Source organism: Lepus europaeus, chromosome Y, assembly GCF_033115175.1.
Source record: "Lepus europaeus isolate LE1 chromosome Y, mLepTim1.pri, whole genome shotgun sequence".
NCBI lineage: Eukaryota > Metazoa > Chordata > Mammalia > Lagomorpha > Leporidae > Lepus > Lepus europaeus.
The window spans coordinates 3,611,518-3,630,602 of NC_084851.1; the positions used below are offsets into that span (position 1 = coordinate 3,611,518).

The 19,085-nt window shown below is 37.8% G+C and overlaps 1 protein-coding gene across 1 annotated transcript in view; it reads left to right on the top strand.

The window, feature by feature from the left end:
* Positions 1-19,085, top strand: part of LOC133754013 (probable ubiquitin carboxyl-terminal hydrolase FAF-X) — a gene marked incomplete at its 5' end in the record, with an annotated part of 187,857 nt that overhangs the window by 25,370 nt on the left and 143,402 nt on the right. Inside the window, 2 exons of the mRNA XM_062184644.1 lie at positions 1,106-1,218; positions 2,510-2,728. Coding sequence (XP_062040628.1) covers positions 1,106-1,218; positions 2,510-2,728 — 332 coding nt within the window. The remainder of the gene's footprint in view (positions 1-1,105; positions 1,219-2,509; positions 2,729-19,085) is intronic.

Consider the following 19,085-nt stretch of genomic DNA (forward strand, 5'->3'; position numbering starts at 1 on the left):
TTTAAAAAGTTCAAAACCATTTTTGCCAGATTGGAAATGTTTATTGCCCCTCAAATTCCATTTGTCAATTTATACATGTTTTAATTTCTTCAGTACCTCAATAAATATCAAATGTTTGTATAAGCATATTGTACTTCCTCATAGTACAAAGTGGGCATAATCAGTGAATAGTCTTCACAATTCAGAAATGTTAAGAAAGCAAACTTGGAAATAGTAAGCTTAGTAATTGGTAGATGGAAAAAGTAATGTTACCTAAGATTTTAGATCAGTACTTAAACAAGTTGTGATATATATTCAAATTTCAACTTTAATATAAAAAGTCAATTTAAAGTGTGGTCAGAGTAGTGGTTTCTCAGATAACTAGGTTTAACAGGTAATGCAGGTACTCTCAGGTAATACTTTCAGACTGGTACAAAGATAATTTGGGCATTCAGTAGGTAATATTGTTGTATGGATTTTGGGTCAGCTTTTCTGTAATCACTTGAGGTAGAGTCTCAGATTTCTTCGTAGAAGTTCTGTATTTAAATAGTATACCAATATATAATCAAATCAACATATATCATGATATAAATAATATTTTCAAAGTTTTCACATTAAGAATTAGAGGATTTCATTTTTAATGAGAGCATGTGAGTCTTGCTTTTTCTTAAAAAGAAATAAAAATGTTAGCATGCCTCTAAATTGAATGATAAAGGATAATTTATCACCACAATGAAATCTTATATTTGCTTTCTTTTAAGTTTTTAGTATATTTCAGTGATAAAATGCTGTAGAACTGATACCTATGTAGCAACTATTTTTTAAGTTAGATATTCATATTCTAAAGGATATTTGGTTAGTAGTAGTAGTAATACTTGATTTGATATGGTTTTATACAGTTGACTATTTCCAAAATTGAATTTAAGGTTTCATTTCCTTTTCTGAATCTTGTGCTTCTCAACTTTTTAATCTCTCACAATAATTTTACTGATTTCAAAAAGTTAGAACAACATTTGTGAGTTGAAAACTAAGTTCATACCAGGTTTTTATGAATCATAATTGGTTAGAGAAGTATTTTATTTACCTTAGCTTTCAATTGATTTTTTTTTTTTTAACATTTCCTTAGGCCTTGATATTAAAAGTGAAGCATGTCAACGTTTTTTTCGAGATAAGTTAAACATATCTTTCACTAAAATCCTTATGGATGAGGCCGTGAGTGGATGGAAGTTTGAAATTCATGTGAGTCATATATATGATTTTGGGGACTCAGATTTACATGACAGTTCCCTATGACTTCATCTTTGGAAAATAATAATGTTAATCATATATCATATCTAATGGTATATAACAGAATTAAAAGAAGAATGTTCTTTTAGAATGAGCTTGAAATTTTTAGTTAGGAAACCTTTTTCTTTATCAATTGATATCCCAAGGTAACCTTACACAGAATATATAATGTATTTTATCATGTGTTACATTAGTATTGATTGTAGAAGGGACCACTCCATTTTCAAAGAAAAGTACTCACAATGGGAGAATTTAAAAGTAGACTCCTAAAGTAGCCTTCAATTTCTGAACACATGAAAATGATAAATTCACAATGCAGAAATATCAAGCAAGCAAATTTGGAAATAGTAATCTTAGTAACTGGTAGATGGGAACATTAATGTTACCTAAGATTTTAGATCAGTATTTATACAAGTTGTGATATATATTCAAATTTCAATTTTAATACAAAAAGTCAATTTAAATGTGCTCAGAGTAGTGGTTTCTCAGATGACTAGGTTTAACAGGTAATGCAGGTACTCTCAGGTAGTACTCTCAGACTAGTACAAAGATAATGCAAACCGTTTTTGATTCCCTGCTGCCTTCATAGCTGAGTATTTTTAAAATACTTTATACTCAAGAGAGTTTTAAAAGTGAAAAAAATATGTGTTTTATTGAGTTAATGGCGTCACCCCAAGCTCCTTGTTCCTTGGTTATAAAAGTAATTAATGGAAAATGATGAAGCAAATATGTACTTTGTGGACTTCAACCTATGAAGTATAACTTGGAGTAGGGATCACTTTATTTCAACAGGTGATCTTGGCATATTAATGACAGGAGGTTTTCTATTGAAATTTAATTTTTTAGATATGGAAATAGATGATATTTCCATGATCTGAGACATTTGAGTTTGCCATAGAATGCAGATCTGTTTTATCTTGGGTAACTGACAAAACTTTTAAGTGTTTAGAAATTTAGCATTACTGTCTCTAGAATACAGATTCCAGTTAGAGAAGAAAGTTAATAAAACAATCTGTGGTACCTATATTATTTGTAACCCTCCTCAAATAGGTTTTGAAATAGGTCAAAATAATGAAATAATACTAATTTACCCCTACGGATAAATCATTTGATCACAGTATTAAAGTTAAGCAGGTGACCAGATTATAATTCTCATAATTAATAAGCATGGAATGGTTCTATGTTCAAAGTTTCAATTTTTCCATTGTAAACAATCTTTCTTCCTTATTTCCTTATTATACAGAGGTGTATTATTAACAATACTCATCGCCTTGTGGAGCTTTGTGTGGCTAAGTTGTCCCAAGACTGTTTTCCACTTCTAGAACTGTTAGCTATGGCCTTAAATCCTCATTGCAAATTCCATATCTACAATGCTACACGTCCTTGTGAATCAGTTTCCACCAGTGCTCAGTCACCTGAAGATGAACTATTTGCTTGTTCTTCAGATCTTCGATCACCCAAAGTGTGTTGGTTTGTTGTTTTCTGAATTAAATATTAACAAATGTTTTTGTAGTTACATTGGTGACAGACTTCAACATAATGACAATGAGTCAGTATGTAATCTTGTTGTATCTGTTCTATTTGAAAACGTAGTACTTAATGCATATTTTTGACTTAGTAACATTGAACTCACGATCAATAATCAGTAAAACTCACTAATTAACTGGTGAATAGGCTTTCTGAAACTTAATCTGTACTTCTCTGAGACACACATAATAACTGATCTTTCAGTTGCTGAGTGTGATTTTGGAGACTGTAACTACCATAAATAACAAGCATTGGCTGTACCTTGTTTTTACATGTATGTTTTTAATTTTAGTTTATTTATTCATTTATTTTACGTATTCTGTTTGAAATATAAAAGAGATCACCCATCCACAGGTTCATTCCCCATGTGTCTACAACAGCCAGGATACAAGCAGCCCAAAGTTAGGAGGCTGGAACTCAGTCTGAGTATCCAATGTAAATATCTCAACCACTTGAACATTAATGGGAAGGTAGAGTCAGGATTGGAGCCAGGGCACTCCAATGTGGAATATGAGTGCCCCAAGCAGCTTCTTCATCCACTAGGTCAATTGCCTACATCATATAAGTGTTTTATTCCTTCAAACATCACTTTACAGTCCTATGAAGAGAGGAGTCCTTTCTTCTGCCTAAATTAGAGATAAATCTTTTCAGTTTCATCATTGAATTATGACATTAACTGTGTATTTTCTATATGTATTTTTTTTTAATTTTTTATTTTTGACAGGCAGTTAGTGAGAGAGAGAGACATAGAGTAAGGTCTTCCTTTTCCGTTGGTTCATCTCCCAAATGGTAGCTGCCACTGGCACTGTGCCGATCGGAAGCCAGGAGCCAGGTGCATCCTCCAGGTCTCCCATGCAGGTGCAGGGCCCAAGCACTTGGGCCATCCTCCACTGCCCTCCCGGGCAACAGCAGAGAGCTGGACTGGAAAAGGAGCAACCAGGACTGAATCTGGTGCCCCAACCGAGACTAAAACCCAGGATGCCAGCGCCACAGGCGGAGGATTAGCCAAGTGAGCTGCAGCGCTGGCCTCTATATGTACATTGATATATTTAGTATCCATATGTTCCGTAGTGTTTTGAATGTGTAGCATCAAAAGTTAGAATTTTGTCAATTGCTGTTTCTACTTGATTGAGGATTTTTTTTTTTCTTCATTTCACTTCTGTAATGTATTGCTCTAGTTGATAATTGTTGATGTGTTGAAGCACTATCACATGCCAGGAAAAAATAATATTTGGTTATGTGTATAATCCTATTACAGTGCTTGGAATTTTCCTGCATGCAGGTACTTCAGGAAGTACCTGAAAATTAAATGATATTTACTTTGATGCAACAAAATAAAAATACATATACACAAGGAATTTTTAAAAATTTCATAGGAAAATGTTAATTATAAAAATTTAAACATCTTTTTCAAAATATTTTTCACTAAAATAAACACTTTTTAATTGCATTTTTTCATGAACTTTAAAAAGTATTTATTTATTTCAAAGTCAGAGTTACATAGAGAGAGGAAATATTCCATCTTCTGGTTCACTACCCCTGTGACTTCAAAGGGTAGGGCTGGACCATGCAGAAGCCAGGAGACAGGAGTTTATTCCTTGTTTTCCACATGGATACAGGGGCCTAAGAGCTTGGGGCATCTTCTGCTGCTTTCCCTGAGCACATTAGCAGGAGACTGGATCAGAAGTGGTGCAAACTAAACCAGTGCTATAGAATTCCAGTATTGTAGGCAGCAGTTTAGCCTGTTACGTCACACTGCCAGCCCCATTTCATGACTTTTTAAAGAACCCTGTATTAGTAAGGAACTTAGATCTGTGTGCTAAAGGAGCATAATTATGTAGTTTTTTTATTTTTTTTTAAGATTTATTTTATTTATTTGAAAGAATAACAGAGATAGAGACCTCCGATCTGCTGGTTTCCTCCTTAAATGGCAAAATGGCCAGGACTGGGACAAACTGAAGCCAGAAGCCCAGAGTCTTCCAGACCTCCCATGTGGGTACAGGAGCCCAAGCACATAGGCCACTTCCCACTGCTTTCCTATGTGCATTAGAAGAAAGCTGGATCAAAAGAAGAATAGCAAGGACTCAACCAGTGCTTATATGGGATGCCAGTGTGCCAGTGTTGCCGGCCCCTGTAGTTTTTTTTTTTTTTTTTTAATTATCTCTCTGTCTTAATAACCAGGATAGCATTAGCCTTATGAAGGAGTTTTGTTTTGTTCCCCCTTTTTCATTGTTTGAAATAATATGAAGAGTATTTAAAATAATTATTTGGTAGATTTCCCCAAGGCAGCCATCTTCAGTTTGTCATTTTTACGTTGAGAGGTTTTTGGTTACAGAAACTATAGTAATCTTACATTTGTGTAAAATCAGTAGTAATACTGCCTTCCTTTATTTCTGGTTTTAGTTGAATCCTCTCTTATTCTTAGTGAAATTCAAAACAAATAGTTTAAATTTATTTTTTCAGGCTACAGGTTTTTGTTTAGTTGGTTTTTCTCATATTTATTTTTATTATGATTATTATTCCCTGGGGTTAATTTGTTATTTTTTTTCCCTAATTCCTATATTAGATTATGGTTAGGACATTGATCTGATTTTTTTTTTTAAGAGAATGTGTTTATACTGTAAATTTCCCTCTTGGCTTCACTTTTACTGCATCCTACAACTTTTTTATTTAAAGATTTATTTATTTGAAAGACAGAGTTACACAGAGGAGAGGCAGAGAAGGAGAAGGCTCTTCATCCGATGGTTCACTCCCCAGTTGGCCACAACAGCTGGACCTGCACCGATCCAAAGCCATGAGCCAGGAGTTTCTTCTGGGTCTCCCACACTGCAGGAGCCCAAAGACTTGGGCCATCTTCTACTGTTATTCCAGGCCAGAGCAGAGAGTTGGATTGGAAGAGGAGCAGCCAGGTCTCGAACTGGCGCCCATATGGGATGCTGGCACTTCAGGCCAGGCCTTTAACCCGCAGCGCCACAGCGCCAGCCCCCATCCTACATCTTTTGTTGCACTGTATTTTCATTTTTATTTTTCTCTAATCTTCTAATTTCCTTTTTTTTAAACTTTTATTTAATGAATACAAATTTCCAAAGCACCTTATGGATTACAATGGCTTCCCCTCACCCCTATAACTTCCCTCCCACCCGCAACCCTCCCCTTTCCCACTCCCTCTCCCCTTCCATTCACATCAAGATTCATTTTCAATTCTCTTTATATACAGAAGATCAGTTTAGTATATATTAAGTAAATTTTTCAACAGTTTGCCACCCATAGCAACACAAAGTGAAAAAATACTGTTGGAGTACTGGTTATAGCATTAAATAACAATGTACAGCACATTAAAGACAGAGATCCTACATGATATTTTTTAAAAATTGATTAATTTTCTATGCAATTTCCAATTTAACACCAAGGTTTTTTTTCATTTTCAATTATCTTTATATACAGAAGATCGATTCAGTATATAATTAGTAAAGATCTCATCAGTTTGCACCCACACAGAAACACAAAGTGTAAAAATAACTGTTTTAGTACTAGTTATAGCATCACTTCACATTGGACAACACATTAAGGACAGATCCCACGTGAGACATAAGTACACGGTGACTCCTATTGTTGACTTAACAATTTGACACTCTTGTTCATGGCGTCAGTAATCTCCCTAGGCTCTAGTCATGATTTGCCAAGGCTATGGAAGCCTTTAGGGTTCGCTGACTTTGATCTTATTCCGACAGGGTCATAGTCAAAGTGGAAGTTCTCTCCTCCCTTCAGAGAAAGGTACCTCCTTCTTTGATGGCCCCGTTCTTTCCACTGGGATTTCATTCACAGAGATCTTTCAGTTAGGTTTTTTTTTTTTTTTCTTTTGTTTTTGCCAAAGTGTCTTGGCTTTCCATGCCTGAAATAATCTCATGGGCTCTTGAGCCAGATCCAAATGCCTTAAGGGCTGATTCTGAGGCCGGAGTGCTGTTTAGGTCATCTGCCATTCTATGAGTCTGCTGTGTATCACGCATCCCATGTTGGATCGTTCTCTCCCTTTTTGATTCTATCAGTTAGTATTAGCAGACACGAGTCTTGTTTGTGTGATCCCTTTGACTCTTAGACCTATCGGTGTGATCAGTTGTGAGCTGAAATTGGTCACTTGGAGTAGTGAGATGGCATTGGTACATGCCACCTTGATGGGATTGTATTGGAATCCCCTGGCACATTTCTAACTCCACCACTTGGGGCAAGTCCGATTGAGTATGTCCCCAATTGTACATCTCCTCTCTCTCTTTTTCCCTCTCTTATATTTAAAAGGGATCACTTTTCAGTTAAAATTTAAATACCCAAGAATAATTGTGTATTAATTACAGAGTTCAACCACCAGTACTAGAACAAAAAAAATATTAAAATGGCTAAAGTATTACATTGTACATCAACAGTCTGCACAAGAGCTGGTCAAGTCACTGTTCCTCATAGTGTCAATTTCACTTCAACAGGTTTCCCCTTTGGTGCTCAGTTAGTTGTCTCCGATCAGGGAGAACATATGATATTTCTCTTTTGGGAATGGCTTAATTCACAAAGCATGATGTTTTCCAGATTCCTCCATCTTGTTGCAAATGACCTGGTTTCATTGTTTTTGACTGCTGTATAGTATTCTATAGACTACATGTCTCATAATTCTTTATCCAGTCTACTATTGATGGGCATTTGGGTTGGTTCCAGGTCTTAGCTATTGTGAATTGAGCTGCAAGAAACATTATGTGCAGACGGCTTTTTTTTTTTTTTTTGCCAGTTTAATTTCCTTTGGGTAAATTCCAGGGAGTGGGATGGCTGGGTTGTATGGTAGGGTTATATTCAGGTTTCTGAGGAATCACCAGACTGACTTCCATAGTGGCTTAACCAGTTTGCATTCCCACCAACAGTGGGTTAGTGTCCCTTTTCCCCCACATCCTCTCCAGCATCTATTGTGGTAGATTTCTGAATGTGAGCCAATCTAACCGGGGTGAGGTGAAACCTCATTGTGGTTTTGATTTGCATTTCCCTGATTGCTAGTGATCTTGAACATTTTTTCATGTTTCTGTTGCCCATTTGGATTTCCTCCTTTGAAAGATGTCTGTTGAGGTCCTTGGCCCATCTCTTCAGTGGGTTGTTTGTTTTGTTGTAGTGGAGTTTCTTGATTTCTTTGTAGATTCTGGTTATCAACCCATATCTGTAGCATAGTTTGCAAATATTTTTTCCCATTCTGTCAGTTGCCTATTTACTTTCCTGACTATTTCTTTTGCAGGACAGAAACCTCTCAATTTGATGCAAATTCAAATGGTAATTTTGGTTTTGAGTGCCTGTGATCCTGGGGTATTTTCCAAGAAGTCTTTGCCTGTACCTATATCTTGCAGGGTTTCTCCAATGTTCTCTAATCATTTGATGGTGTCAGGTCGTAGATTGAAGTCTTTAATCCATATTGAGTGAATTTTTGTGTAAGGTGAAAGGTAGGCATCTTGCTTCATTCTTCTGCACGTGGAAATCCAATTTTCCCAGCACCATTTCTTGAATACATTGTCCTTAATCCAGAAATTGGTTTTGGATCTTGGATCAAATATAAGTTGGCTGTAGATGTTTGGATTGATTTCTGGTGTTTCTATTCTGTTCCATTGGTCTATCCATCTGTTTCTGTACCAGTATCATGCTGCTTTGATAACAACTGCCCTGTAGTATGTCCTGAAATCTGGTATTGTGATGCCTCCGACTTTGTTTTTGTTGTACAAGATTGCTTTGGCTATTCGAGGTCTTCTGTGTCTCCATATGAATTTCAGCATCATTTTTTCCAGATCTGAGCAGAATGTCTTTGGTATCTTGATTGGTATTGCATTGAATGTATAAATTGCTTTTGGGAGAATGGACATTTTGATGATATTGATTCTTCCAATCCATGAGCATGGAAGAGTTTTCAATTTTTTAGTATCCTCTTCTATTTCTTTAAGGTTTTGTAATTGTCATCGTAGAGATCTTTAACATCCTTGGGTAAGTGTCTTCCAAGGTATTTCCTTGTTTTTGTAGCTATTGTGAATGGGGTGGATCTTAGAAGTTCTTCCTCAGCCGTGGCATTGCCTGTGTATACAAAGGCTGTTGATTTTTGTGCATTGATGTTATATCCTGTTACTTTGCCAAACTCTTCGATGAGTTCCAGTAGTCTCTTAGTAGAGTTCTTTGGGTCCCCGAAATACAGAATCATATCATCTGCAAAGAGGGATAGGTTGAGTTCTTCCTTCCCAATTTGTATCCCTTTAATTTCTTTTTCTTTTCTAATAGCTCTGGCTAAAACTTCCAGAATTATGTTGAATAGCAGTGGTGAGAGTGGGCATCCCTGTCTGGTACCAGATCTCAGCGGAAATTCTTTTTTTTTTTTTTTTATTAAACTTTTATTTAATGAATATAAATTTCCAAAGTACAGCTCATGGGTTACAATGGCTTCCCCCTCCCAAAACTTCCCTCCCACCCACAACCCTCCCCTTTCCCGCTCCCTCTCCCTTCCAATCACATCATGAATCATTTTCAATTCTCTTTATATACAAAAGATCAGTTTAGTATAAATTAGGTAACGATTTCAACAGTTTGCCCCCATATAGCAACACAAAGTGAAAAACAAAATACTGTTGGAGTACCAGTTATAGCATTAAATAAGAGTGCACAGCACATTAAAGGCAGAGATCCTACATAATATTTTTTTCAAAAATTTATTAATTTTCTATGCCATTTCCAATTTAACATCAGGTTTTTTTTTTTCATTTCCAATTATCTTTATATACAGAAGATCGATTCAGTATATAATTAGTAAAGATCTCATCAGTTTGTACCCACGCAGAAACACAAAGTGTAAAAATACTGTTTCAGTACTAGTTATAGCATCACTGCACATTAGACAACACATTAAGGACAGATCCCACATGGGATGTAAGTACACAGTGACTCCTGTTGCTGACTTAACAATTTGACACTCTTGTTCATGGCGTCAGTAATCTCCCTAGGCTCTAGTCATGATTTGCCAAGGCTATGGAAGCCTTTAGGGTTCGCTGACTTTGATCTTATTCCGATAGGGTCATAGTCAAAGTGGAAGTTCTCCTCCCTTCGGAGAAAGGTACTTCCTTCTTTGATGGCCCCGTACTTTCCACTGGGATCTCACTCACAGAGATCTTTCATTTAGGTCTTCTTCTTTATTTCTTTTCCCTGGTATCTTGGCTTTCCATGCCTACAATGCTCTCATGGGGTCTTCAGCCAGATCCGAATGCCTTAAGGGCTGATTCTGAGGCCAGAGTGTTGTTTAGGACATCTGCCATTCTATGAGTCTGCTGTGTATCCCACTTCCCATGTTGGATCTTTCTCTCCCTTTTTGATTCTATCAGTTAGTATTAGCAGACACTTGTCTTGTTTGTGTGATCCCTTTGTTTCTTAGACCTATCCAAGCCATCGAATGTGAACTGAAATTGATCACTTGGACTAGTGAGATGGCATTGGTACATGCCACCTTGATGGGATTGTATTGGAATCCCCTGGGACATTACTAACTCCATCATTTGGGGCAAGACTAATTGTGCATGTCCCAAACTGTGCATCTCCTCCCTCTCTTTTTCCACTCTGAAATTTAACAGGGATCACTTTTCAGTTAAAATTTAAACACCCAAGAATAATTGTGTGTTAATTACAGAGTTCAACCACTAGTACTAGAACAACAACAACAACAACAAATACTAAAAAGGATAAAGTATTACATTGTACATCTAGAGTCAGGACAAAAGCTGATCAGGTCATTGTTTCTTATAGTGTCCATTTCACTTCAACTGGTTTCCCCTTTGGTGCTCAGTTGTCGCCGATCAGGGAAAACAAATGATATTTGTCTCTGTGTGACTGGCTTAATTCACTCAGCATGATGCTTTCCAGATCCCTCCATCTTGTTGCAAATGACTGGGTTTCATTGTTCCTTACTGCTGTATAGTATTCTATGGAGTACATGTCCCATAATTTCTTTATCCAGTCTACTGTTGATGGGCATTTGGGTTGGTTCCAGGTCTTAGCTATTGTGAATTGGGCTGCAATAAACATTATGTGCAGATGGCTTTTTTATTTGCCAAATTAATTTCCTTTGGGTAAATTCCAAGGAGTGGGATGGCTGGGTTGTATGGTAGGGTTATGTTCAGATTTCTGAGGAATCTCCAGACTGACTTCCATAGCGGCCTAACCAGTTTGCATTCCCACCAACAGTGGGTTAGTGTCCCTTTTTCCCCACATCCTCTCCAGCATCTATTGTTGGTAGATTTCTGGATGTGAGCCAATCTAACCGGGGTGAGGTGAAACCTCATTGTGGTTTTGATTTGCATTTCTCTGTTTGCTAGTGATCTTGAACATTTTTTCATGTGTCTGTTGGCCATTTGGATTTCCTCTTTCGAAAAATGACTATGAGGTCCTTGGCCCATCTCTTCAGTGGGTTGTTTGTTTTGTTGTAGTGGAGTTTCTTGATTTCTTTGTAGATTCTGGTTATCAACCCTTTATCTGTTGCATAGTTTGCAAATATTTTTTCCCATTTGGTCGGTTGCCTCTTCATTTTCCTGACTGTTTCTTTTGAAGTACAGAAACTTATCAATTTGATGCAATCCCAGATGTTAATTTTGGTTTTGACTGCCTGTGCTCCAGGGGTCTTTTCCAAGAAGTCTTTGTCTGTACCTATATCTTGCAGGGTTTCTCCAATGCTCTCTAATATTTTGATGGTTTCCGGTCATAGATTTAAATCTTTAATCCACGTTGAGTGAATTTTTGTGTAAGGTGAAAGGTATGGGTCTTGCTTCAAGCTTCTTCACATGGAAATCTAATTTTCCCAGCACCATTTATTGAATATGCTGTCCTTATTCCAGGGATTAGTTTTGGATCTTTGATCAAATATAAGTTGGTTGCAGATGTTTGGATTGATTTCTGGTGTTTCTATTCTGTTCCATTGGTCTATCAATCTGTTTCTGTACCAGTACCATGCTGTTTTGATGACAACTGCCCTGTAGTATGTCCTGAAATCTGGTATTGTGATGCCTCCGGCTTTGTTTTTGTTGTACAAGATTGCTTTGGCTATTCGAGGTCTTCTGTGTCTCCATATGAATTTCAGCATTATTTTTTCCAGATCTGAGCAGAATGTCTTTGGTATCTTGATTGGTATTGCATTGAATGTATAAATTGCTTTTGGGAGAATAGACATGTTGATGATATTGATTCTTCCAATCCATGAGCATGGAAGATTTCTCCATTTTTTGGTATCCTCTTCTATTTCTTTCTTTAAGGTTTTGTAGTTTTCATCGTAGAGATCTTTAACGTCCTTGGTTAAGTTTATTCCAAGGTATTTGATTGTTTTTGTAGCTATTGTGAATGGGATTGATCTTAGAAGTTCTTCCTCAGCCGGGGCATTGCCTGTGTATACAAAGGCTCTTGATTTTTGTGCATTCATTTTATATCCTGCTACTTTGCCAAACTCTTCGATGAGTTCCAGTAGTCTCTTAGTAGAGTTCTTTGGGTCCCCTAAATAAAGAATCATATCATCTGCAAAGAGGGATAGTTAGAGTTCTTCCTTCCCAATTTGTATCCCTTTAATTTCTTTTTCTTTTCTAATAGCTCTAGCTAAAACTTCCAGAACTATATTGAATAGCAGTGGTGAGAGTGGGCATCCCTGTCTGGTACCAGATCTCAGCAGAAATGCTTCCAACTTTTCCCCATTCAATAGGATGTTGGCCGTGGGTTTTTCATATATTGCTTTGATTGTATTGAGGAATGTTCCTTCCATACCCAGTTTGCTTAGAGTTTTCATCATGAAAGGGTGTTGTATTTTATCAAATGCTTTCTCTGCGTCTATTGAGAGAATCATATGGTTTTTCTTCTGCAGTCTGTTAATGTAGTGTATTACATTGATTGTTTTGCGTTGAACCATCCTTGCATACCAGGGATAAATCCCACTTGGTCTGGGTGGATGATCTTTCTGATGTGTTGTTGCATTCTATTGGCCAGAATTTTATTGAGGATTTTTGCGTCTATGTTCATCAGGGATATTGGTCTGTAATTCTCTTTCACTGCTGCATCTTTCTCCGGCTTAGGAATTAAGGTGATGGTGGCTTCATAGAAAGAATTTGGGAGGATTCCCTCTTTTTCGATTGTTCTGAATAGTTTGAGAAGAATTGGAGTTAGTTCTTCTCTAAATGTCTGGTAGAATTCAGCAGTGAATCCATCTGGCCCTGGGCTTTTCTTTGTTGGGAGGGCCTTTATTACTGTTTCAATTTCTGTGTCAGTTATGGGTCTGTTTAGGTTTTCTATGTCTTCCTGGCTCAATTTAGGGAGGTTGTATGTGTCCAGGAATCTGTCCATTTCTGATGATTTCCCTGTTTGCTGGCATACAAGTACTTGTAGTAATTTCTGATGATTCTTTTTATTTCTGTGCTGTCTGTTGTTATGTTTCCTTTTTCATCTCTGATCCTATTGATTTGGGTCTTTTCTTTTTTTAGTTAGTTGGGCCAATGGGGTGTCAATTTTGTTTATTTTTTCAAAAAACCAGCTCCTCGTTTGGCTGATTTTTTGTAATGTTTTTTTGGATTCAATCCTGTTGATTTCTTCTCTGATTTTAATTATTTCTCTTCTCCTACTGGGTTTGGGTTTGGTTTGCTGCAGATTTTCTAGATCCTTGAGATGACTTGAAAGCTCATCTATTTGGTGCCTCTCCAATTTCTTGATGTAGGCACCTATTGATATAAACTTTCCTCTTAACACTGCTTTTGTTGTATCCCATAGGTTTCGGTATGTTGTGCTTTTATCCTCATTTACTTCCAGAAAATTTTTGATTTCTCTTTTAATTTCTTCTCTGACCCATTGTTCATTCAGGAGCATGTTGTTCAACCTCCATGTGTTTGCACGTGCTCTAGGGATTCCCAAGTTGCTAATTTCCAATTTCATTCCTTTGTGGCCTGAGAAGTTGCATGGTATGATTCTAATTCTCTTGAATTTGCTGAGACTTGCTTTATGGCCTAGTATGTGGTCAATCCTAGAGAAGGTTCCATGTACTGCTGAGAAGAATGTAAATGCTTTATGTGTAGGATGGAAAGTTCTGTAGATATCTGTTAGATCCATTTGGGCTACAGTGTCATTTAAATCTGCTGTCTCCTTGTTGATCTTCTGTCCTGTTGATCTATCTCTGAGAGTGGAGTATTGAAGTCCCCCAGTACTATTGTATTGGGGTCTAAGTCTCTCTTTAAGTCCCTTATCAAGTCTTTTAAATAAGTTGTTGCCCTGTGATTAGGTGCATATACATTGATAATCATTATATCTTCCTGTTGAATGGATCACTTAATCATTAAATAGTGCCCCTCTTTGTCTCTCCTGACAGTTTTTGTGGTAAAGTTTATGTTGTCCGATATTAAGATGGCTACGCCCGCTCTTTTTTCATTTCTATTGGCATGGTATATCTTTTTCCAGCCTTTCACTTTCAGTCTGTATGGATCTTTGTTGGAAAGATGAGTTTCTTGTAAGCAGCAAAAGTATGGGTTTTGTTCCTTAACCCAATCAGTTAATCGGTGTCTTTTAACTGGACAGTTCAAGCCATTAACATTCAATGTGACTATTGAGAAGGAGTAACTTTGCCCTGCCATTTGCCAAAGATATTTTCTAGTATCTGGTTTGAGATTCCTGTGATCTTTTGCTGTGAGGTTTCCTTCCTTTACCTTCTTTCATATTGGTGACCGTGTTTCTGTGTTTCTGTATGTAATACATCTTTAAGCATCTTTTGCAGGGCTGGACGAGTGGCGACAAATTCTTTCAATTTCTGTTTGCTGTGAAAGGTCTTTATTTCGCCTTCATTCACAAATGAGAGCTTTGCAGGATATAATATCTGGGCTGGCAGTTTTTCTCTCTTAGTACCTGGGCTATATCTCGCCATTCTCTCCTGGCTTGTAGGGTTTCTGTTGAGAAGTCAGCTGTAAGTCTAATTGGAGATCCTCTGAGAGTAATCTGGCGTTTCTCTCTTGCACATTTTAGGATCTTTTCTTTGTGTTTCACTGTGGTGAGTTTGATTACAACGTGTCATGGTGAGGATCTCTTTTGATCATGTTTATTAGGGGTTCTATGAGCTTCCTGTACTAGGATGTCTCTGTCCTTCTCCAAACTTGGGAAATTTTCTGCTACTATCTCACTGAAAAGGCCTTCTAATCCTTTCTCCCACTCCATGCCTTCAGGAACTCCTAGAACCCGAAAGTTGGGTTTTTTTAAGTGTATCCTGTAGATTCCTGACAGTATTTTTTAGATTTCTGATTTCTTCTTCTCTTCTTTGATTTGACTGTTTCCTTTCCTGTTCTCTGTCTTCTAATTCCGATATTCTCTCTTCTGCTTCACCCATTCTGTTTTTAAGGCTCTCTAATGTGTTTGTCATTTGATCTATTGAGTTCTTCATTTCATTGTGGTTTTTTGTCACTCTCTCAGTTTCCTGTTCTACTAGTTGTTTCATTTCATTTTGATTCCTCCTTAATATTTCATTTTCACGGGAGAGATTTTCTATCTTGTCCATTAAGGATTTCTGTAGTTCAAGAATTTGTTTTTGAGAACTTCTTAATGTTCTTATCAATTTTTTGAGATCTGCTTCTTGCATTCCCTCTATCTCTTCATCTTCATAATCTTGCATTGGCGTGCCTTGTTCACTTGGAGGCGTCATAGTGTCTTCCGTGTTCTTGTTACCTCGGCTTCTATGTTTGTTGTTTGGCATGTTGGAGATAATTTATGGTTTTGTTTTTTTTTTTTTTTTTTTTTTTTTGCTGTGGTGTTTTTTTTCTCGTTATAGTATTCCTCTAAGTGAGCTGTCTGCTTCTTTGGAGCCTTAAGGGCTGTGATAGGTGTGGCCAGAGAGCTATGCTTCAGGTAAACTCTTCAGGTTTAAGGCTGTGCAAAGAGTGACTCTCCCAGATTGCTCACTACCTTGCTCCTTTCTGGCTTGCTTTCTCTTTTTTTTTTTTTTTTTTTTTTTTTGAGTCAGTTGGGAGTGGAGTTGAGGGTAGTTGAAATCTGGCCTCTGTGTTCTCGAGTTTCGCTAAAGTTACTGAGTTTGGCTGCGCTTTACATATGTAAAATCGCGGTGCTCTTTGTTTTGCTTGGTGAGTGAAGGGAGAGGCCTTTGTTCCCCCCACCCCCAGTGTCTCAGGTTTCTGAGGTCTTTGTCTTACCCTCCTAGGTTCCCGCGCTGGCTCTAACTCGTCTCCCGCCGCTCGGCTCGTCTTCGTTGGTTTTCCACGCGGTGGGCTCCCTGTAAGTCCTCTGTGTCCCATCCACAAGATCCGGAAGCATTTCCTCTGCAGTTTTTTTCTTGAGTCTTTTCCTGAGGCTACAGTAATTCCACTTTTATGGAACTTTATTTTCCCAAACTAAGGCGCACGTCCTCACTATCCGCCATCTTGGCTCATTTGAAATTCTTACAACTTGTCCCAGTTCAAGGATACAAGCCATAGGTTTTTCATAAATTGCTTTGATTGTATTGAGGAATGTTCCTTTCATACACAGTCTACTTAGAATTTTCATCATGAAAGGGTGTTTCTTTTATCAAATGCTTTCTCTGCGTCTGTTTAGAGAATCATATGGGTTTTTTCTGCAGTCTGTTACTGTGGTCTATCACGTTGATTGTTTTGTGAACATTGAACCATCTCTGCCTAGCAGGGATAAATCCCACTTGGTCTGGGTGGATATCTTTCTGATGTGTTGTTGCATTCTTTGGCCAGAATTTTATTGAGGATTTTTGCGTCTATGTTCATCAGGGATATAGGTCTGTAGTTCTCTTTCAATGTTGCATCTTTCTCCGGCTTAGGAATTGAGCTGATATTGGCTTCATAGAAAGAGTTTGGGAGGATTCCCTCTTTTTCGATTGTTCTGAATAGTTTGAGAAGAATTGGAGTTAGTTCTTCTTTAAATGTCTGGTAGAATTCAGCGGTGAATCCATCTGGCCCTGGGCTTTTCTTTGTTGGGAGGGCCTTTATTACTGTTTCAATTTCTGTGTCAGTTATGGGTCTGTTTAGGTTTTCTATGTCTTCCTGGCTCAATTTAGGGAGGTTGTATGTGTCCAGGAATCTGTCCATTTCTGATGATTTCCCTGTTTGCTGGCATACAAGTACTTGTAGTAATTTCTGATGATTCTTTTTATTTCTGTGCTGTCTGTTGTTATGTTTCCCTTTTCATCTCTGATTTTATTGATTTGGGTCTTTTCTTTTTTAGTTAGTCGAGCCAATGGGGTGTCAATTTTGTTTATTTTTTCAAAAAACCAGCTCCTCAGCCGGCGCCGTGGCTCAACAGGCTAATCCTCCGCCTTGCGGCGCCGGCACACCGGGTTCTAGTCCCGGTCGGAGGCACCGATCCTGTCCCGGTTGCCGCTCTTCCAGGCCAGCTCTCTGCTGTGGCCCGGGAGTGCAGTGGAGGATGGCCCAAGTACTTGGGTCCTGCACCTCATGGGAGACCAGGAGAAGCACCTGGCTCCTGCCATCGGAACAGCGCGGTGCGCCAGGCGCAGCGCACCAACCGCGGCGGCCATTGGAGGGTGAACCAACGGCAAAAGGAAGACCTTTCTCTCTGTCTCTCTCTCACTGTCCACTCTGCCTGTCAAAAAAAAAAAAAAAAAAAACCAGCTCCTCGTTTGGCTGATTTTTTGTAAAGTTTTTTTGGATTCAATCCTGTTGATTTCTTCTTTGATTTTAATTATTTCTCTTCTTCTACTGGGTTTGGGTTTGGTTTGCTGCAGATTTTCTAGATCCTTGAGATGACTTGAAAGCTCATCTATTTGGTGCCTTTCCAATTTCTTGATGTAGGCACCTATTGATACAAACTCTCCTCTTAACACTGCTTTTGTTGTATCCCATAGGTTTTGGTATATTGTGCTGTTATCCTCATTTACTTCCAGAAAATTTTTGATTTCTCTTTTAATTTCTTCTATGACCCAGTGTTTATTCAGGAGCATGTTGTTCAATCTCCATGTGTTTACATATGATCAAGGGATTCGTGAGTTGCTAATTTCCAATTTCATTCCTTTGTGGTCTGAGAAGCTGCATGGTATGATTCTAATTCTTTTGAATTTGCTGAGACTTGCTTTATGGCCTAGTATGTGGTCAATCCTAGAGAAGCTTCCATGTACTGCTGAGCAGAATGTAAATGCTTTATGTGTAGGATGAAATGTTCTGTAGATATCTGTTAGTTCCATTTGGGCTATAGTGTCATTTAAATCTACTGTCTCCTTGTTGATCATCTGTCCTGTTGATCTGTCTATCTCTGAGAGTGGAGTATTGAAGTCCCCCAATACTGTTGTACTGGGGTCTAAGTCTCCCTTTAAGTCCCTTATCAAGGCTTTCAAATAAACCACTGTCCTGTAATTAGGTGCATATACATTGATAATCGTTATATCTTCCTGCTGAATATATCCCTTCATCATTATATAGTGCCCCTCTTTGTCTCTTCTAAAAGTTTTTGTGGGAAAGCTTATGTTGTCCGATATTAAGATGGCTACGCCCGCTCTTTTTTCATTTCTTTTGGCATGGTATGTCTTTTTCCAGCCTTTCACTTTCAGTCTGTATACATCATTGTTGGAAAGATGTGTTTCTTGTAAGCAGCAAAAAGATGGGTTTTGTTCCTTAACCCAGTCAGCCAATCGGTGTCTTGTAACTGGACAGTTCAGTGCATTAATGTTCAATGTGACTATTGAGAAGGAGTAACTTTGCCCTACCATTTGCCAAAGATATTTTCAAATATATGTTTTGAGACTCCTGTGATCTCTTGCTGTGAGGTTTCCTTCCTTTACCTTCTTTCATATTGATGACCGTGTTTGTGTGTTTCTCTATGTAACACATCATTAAGCATCTTTTGCAGGGCTGGATGAGTGGCGACAAATTCTTTCAATTTCTGCAGTGAAAGGTCTTTATTTCGCCTTCATTCACAAATGAGAGCTTTGCAGAATATATATATATATATATATATATATATATATATACACATATATATATAAAATATATATATTCTGGGCTGGCAGTTTTTCTCTCTTAGTACCTGGGCTGTATCTCACCATTCCCTCCTAGCTTGTAGGGTTTCTGATGAGAAGTCAGCTGTGAGTCTAATTGGAGATCCTCTGAGAGTAATCTGACGTTTCTCTCTTGCGTATTTTAGAATCTTTATATTTCACTGTGGTGAGTTTGATTACAACGTGTCGTGGTGAGGATCTCTTTTGATCATGTTTATTAGGGGTTCTATGAGCTTCCTGTACTAAGATGTCTCTGTCGTTCTCCAAA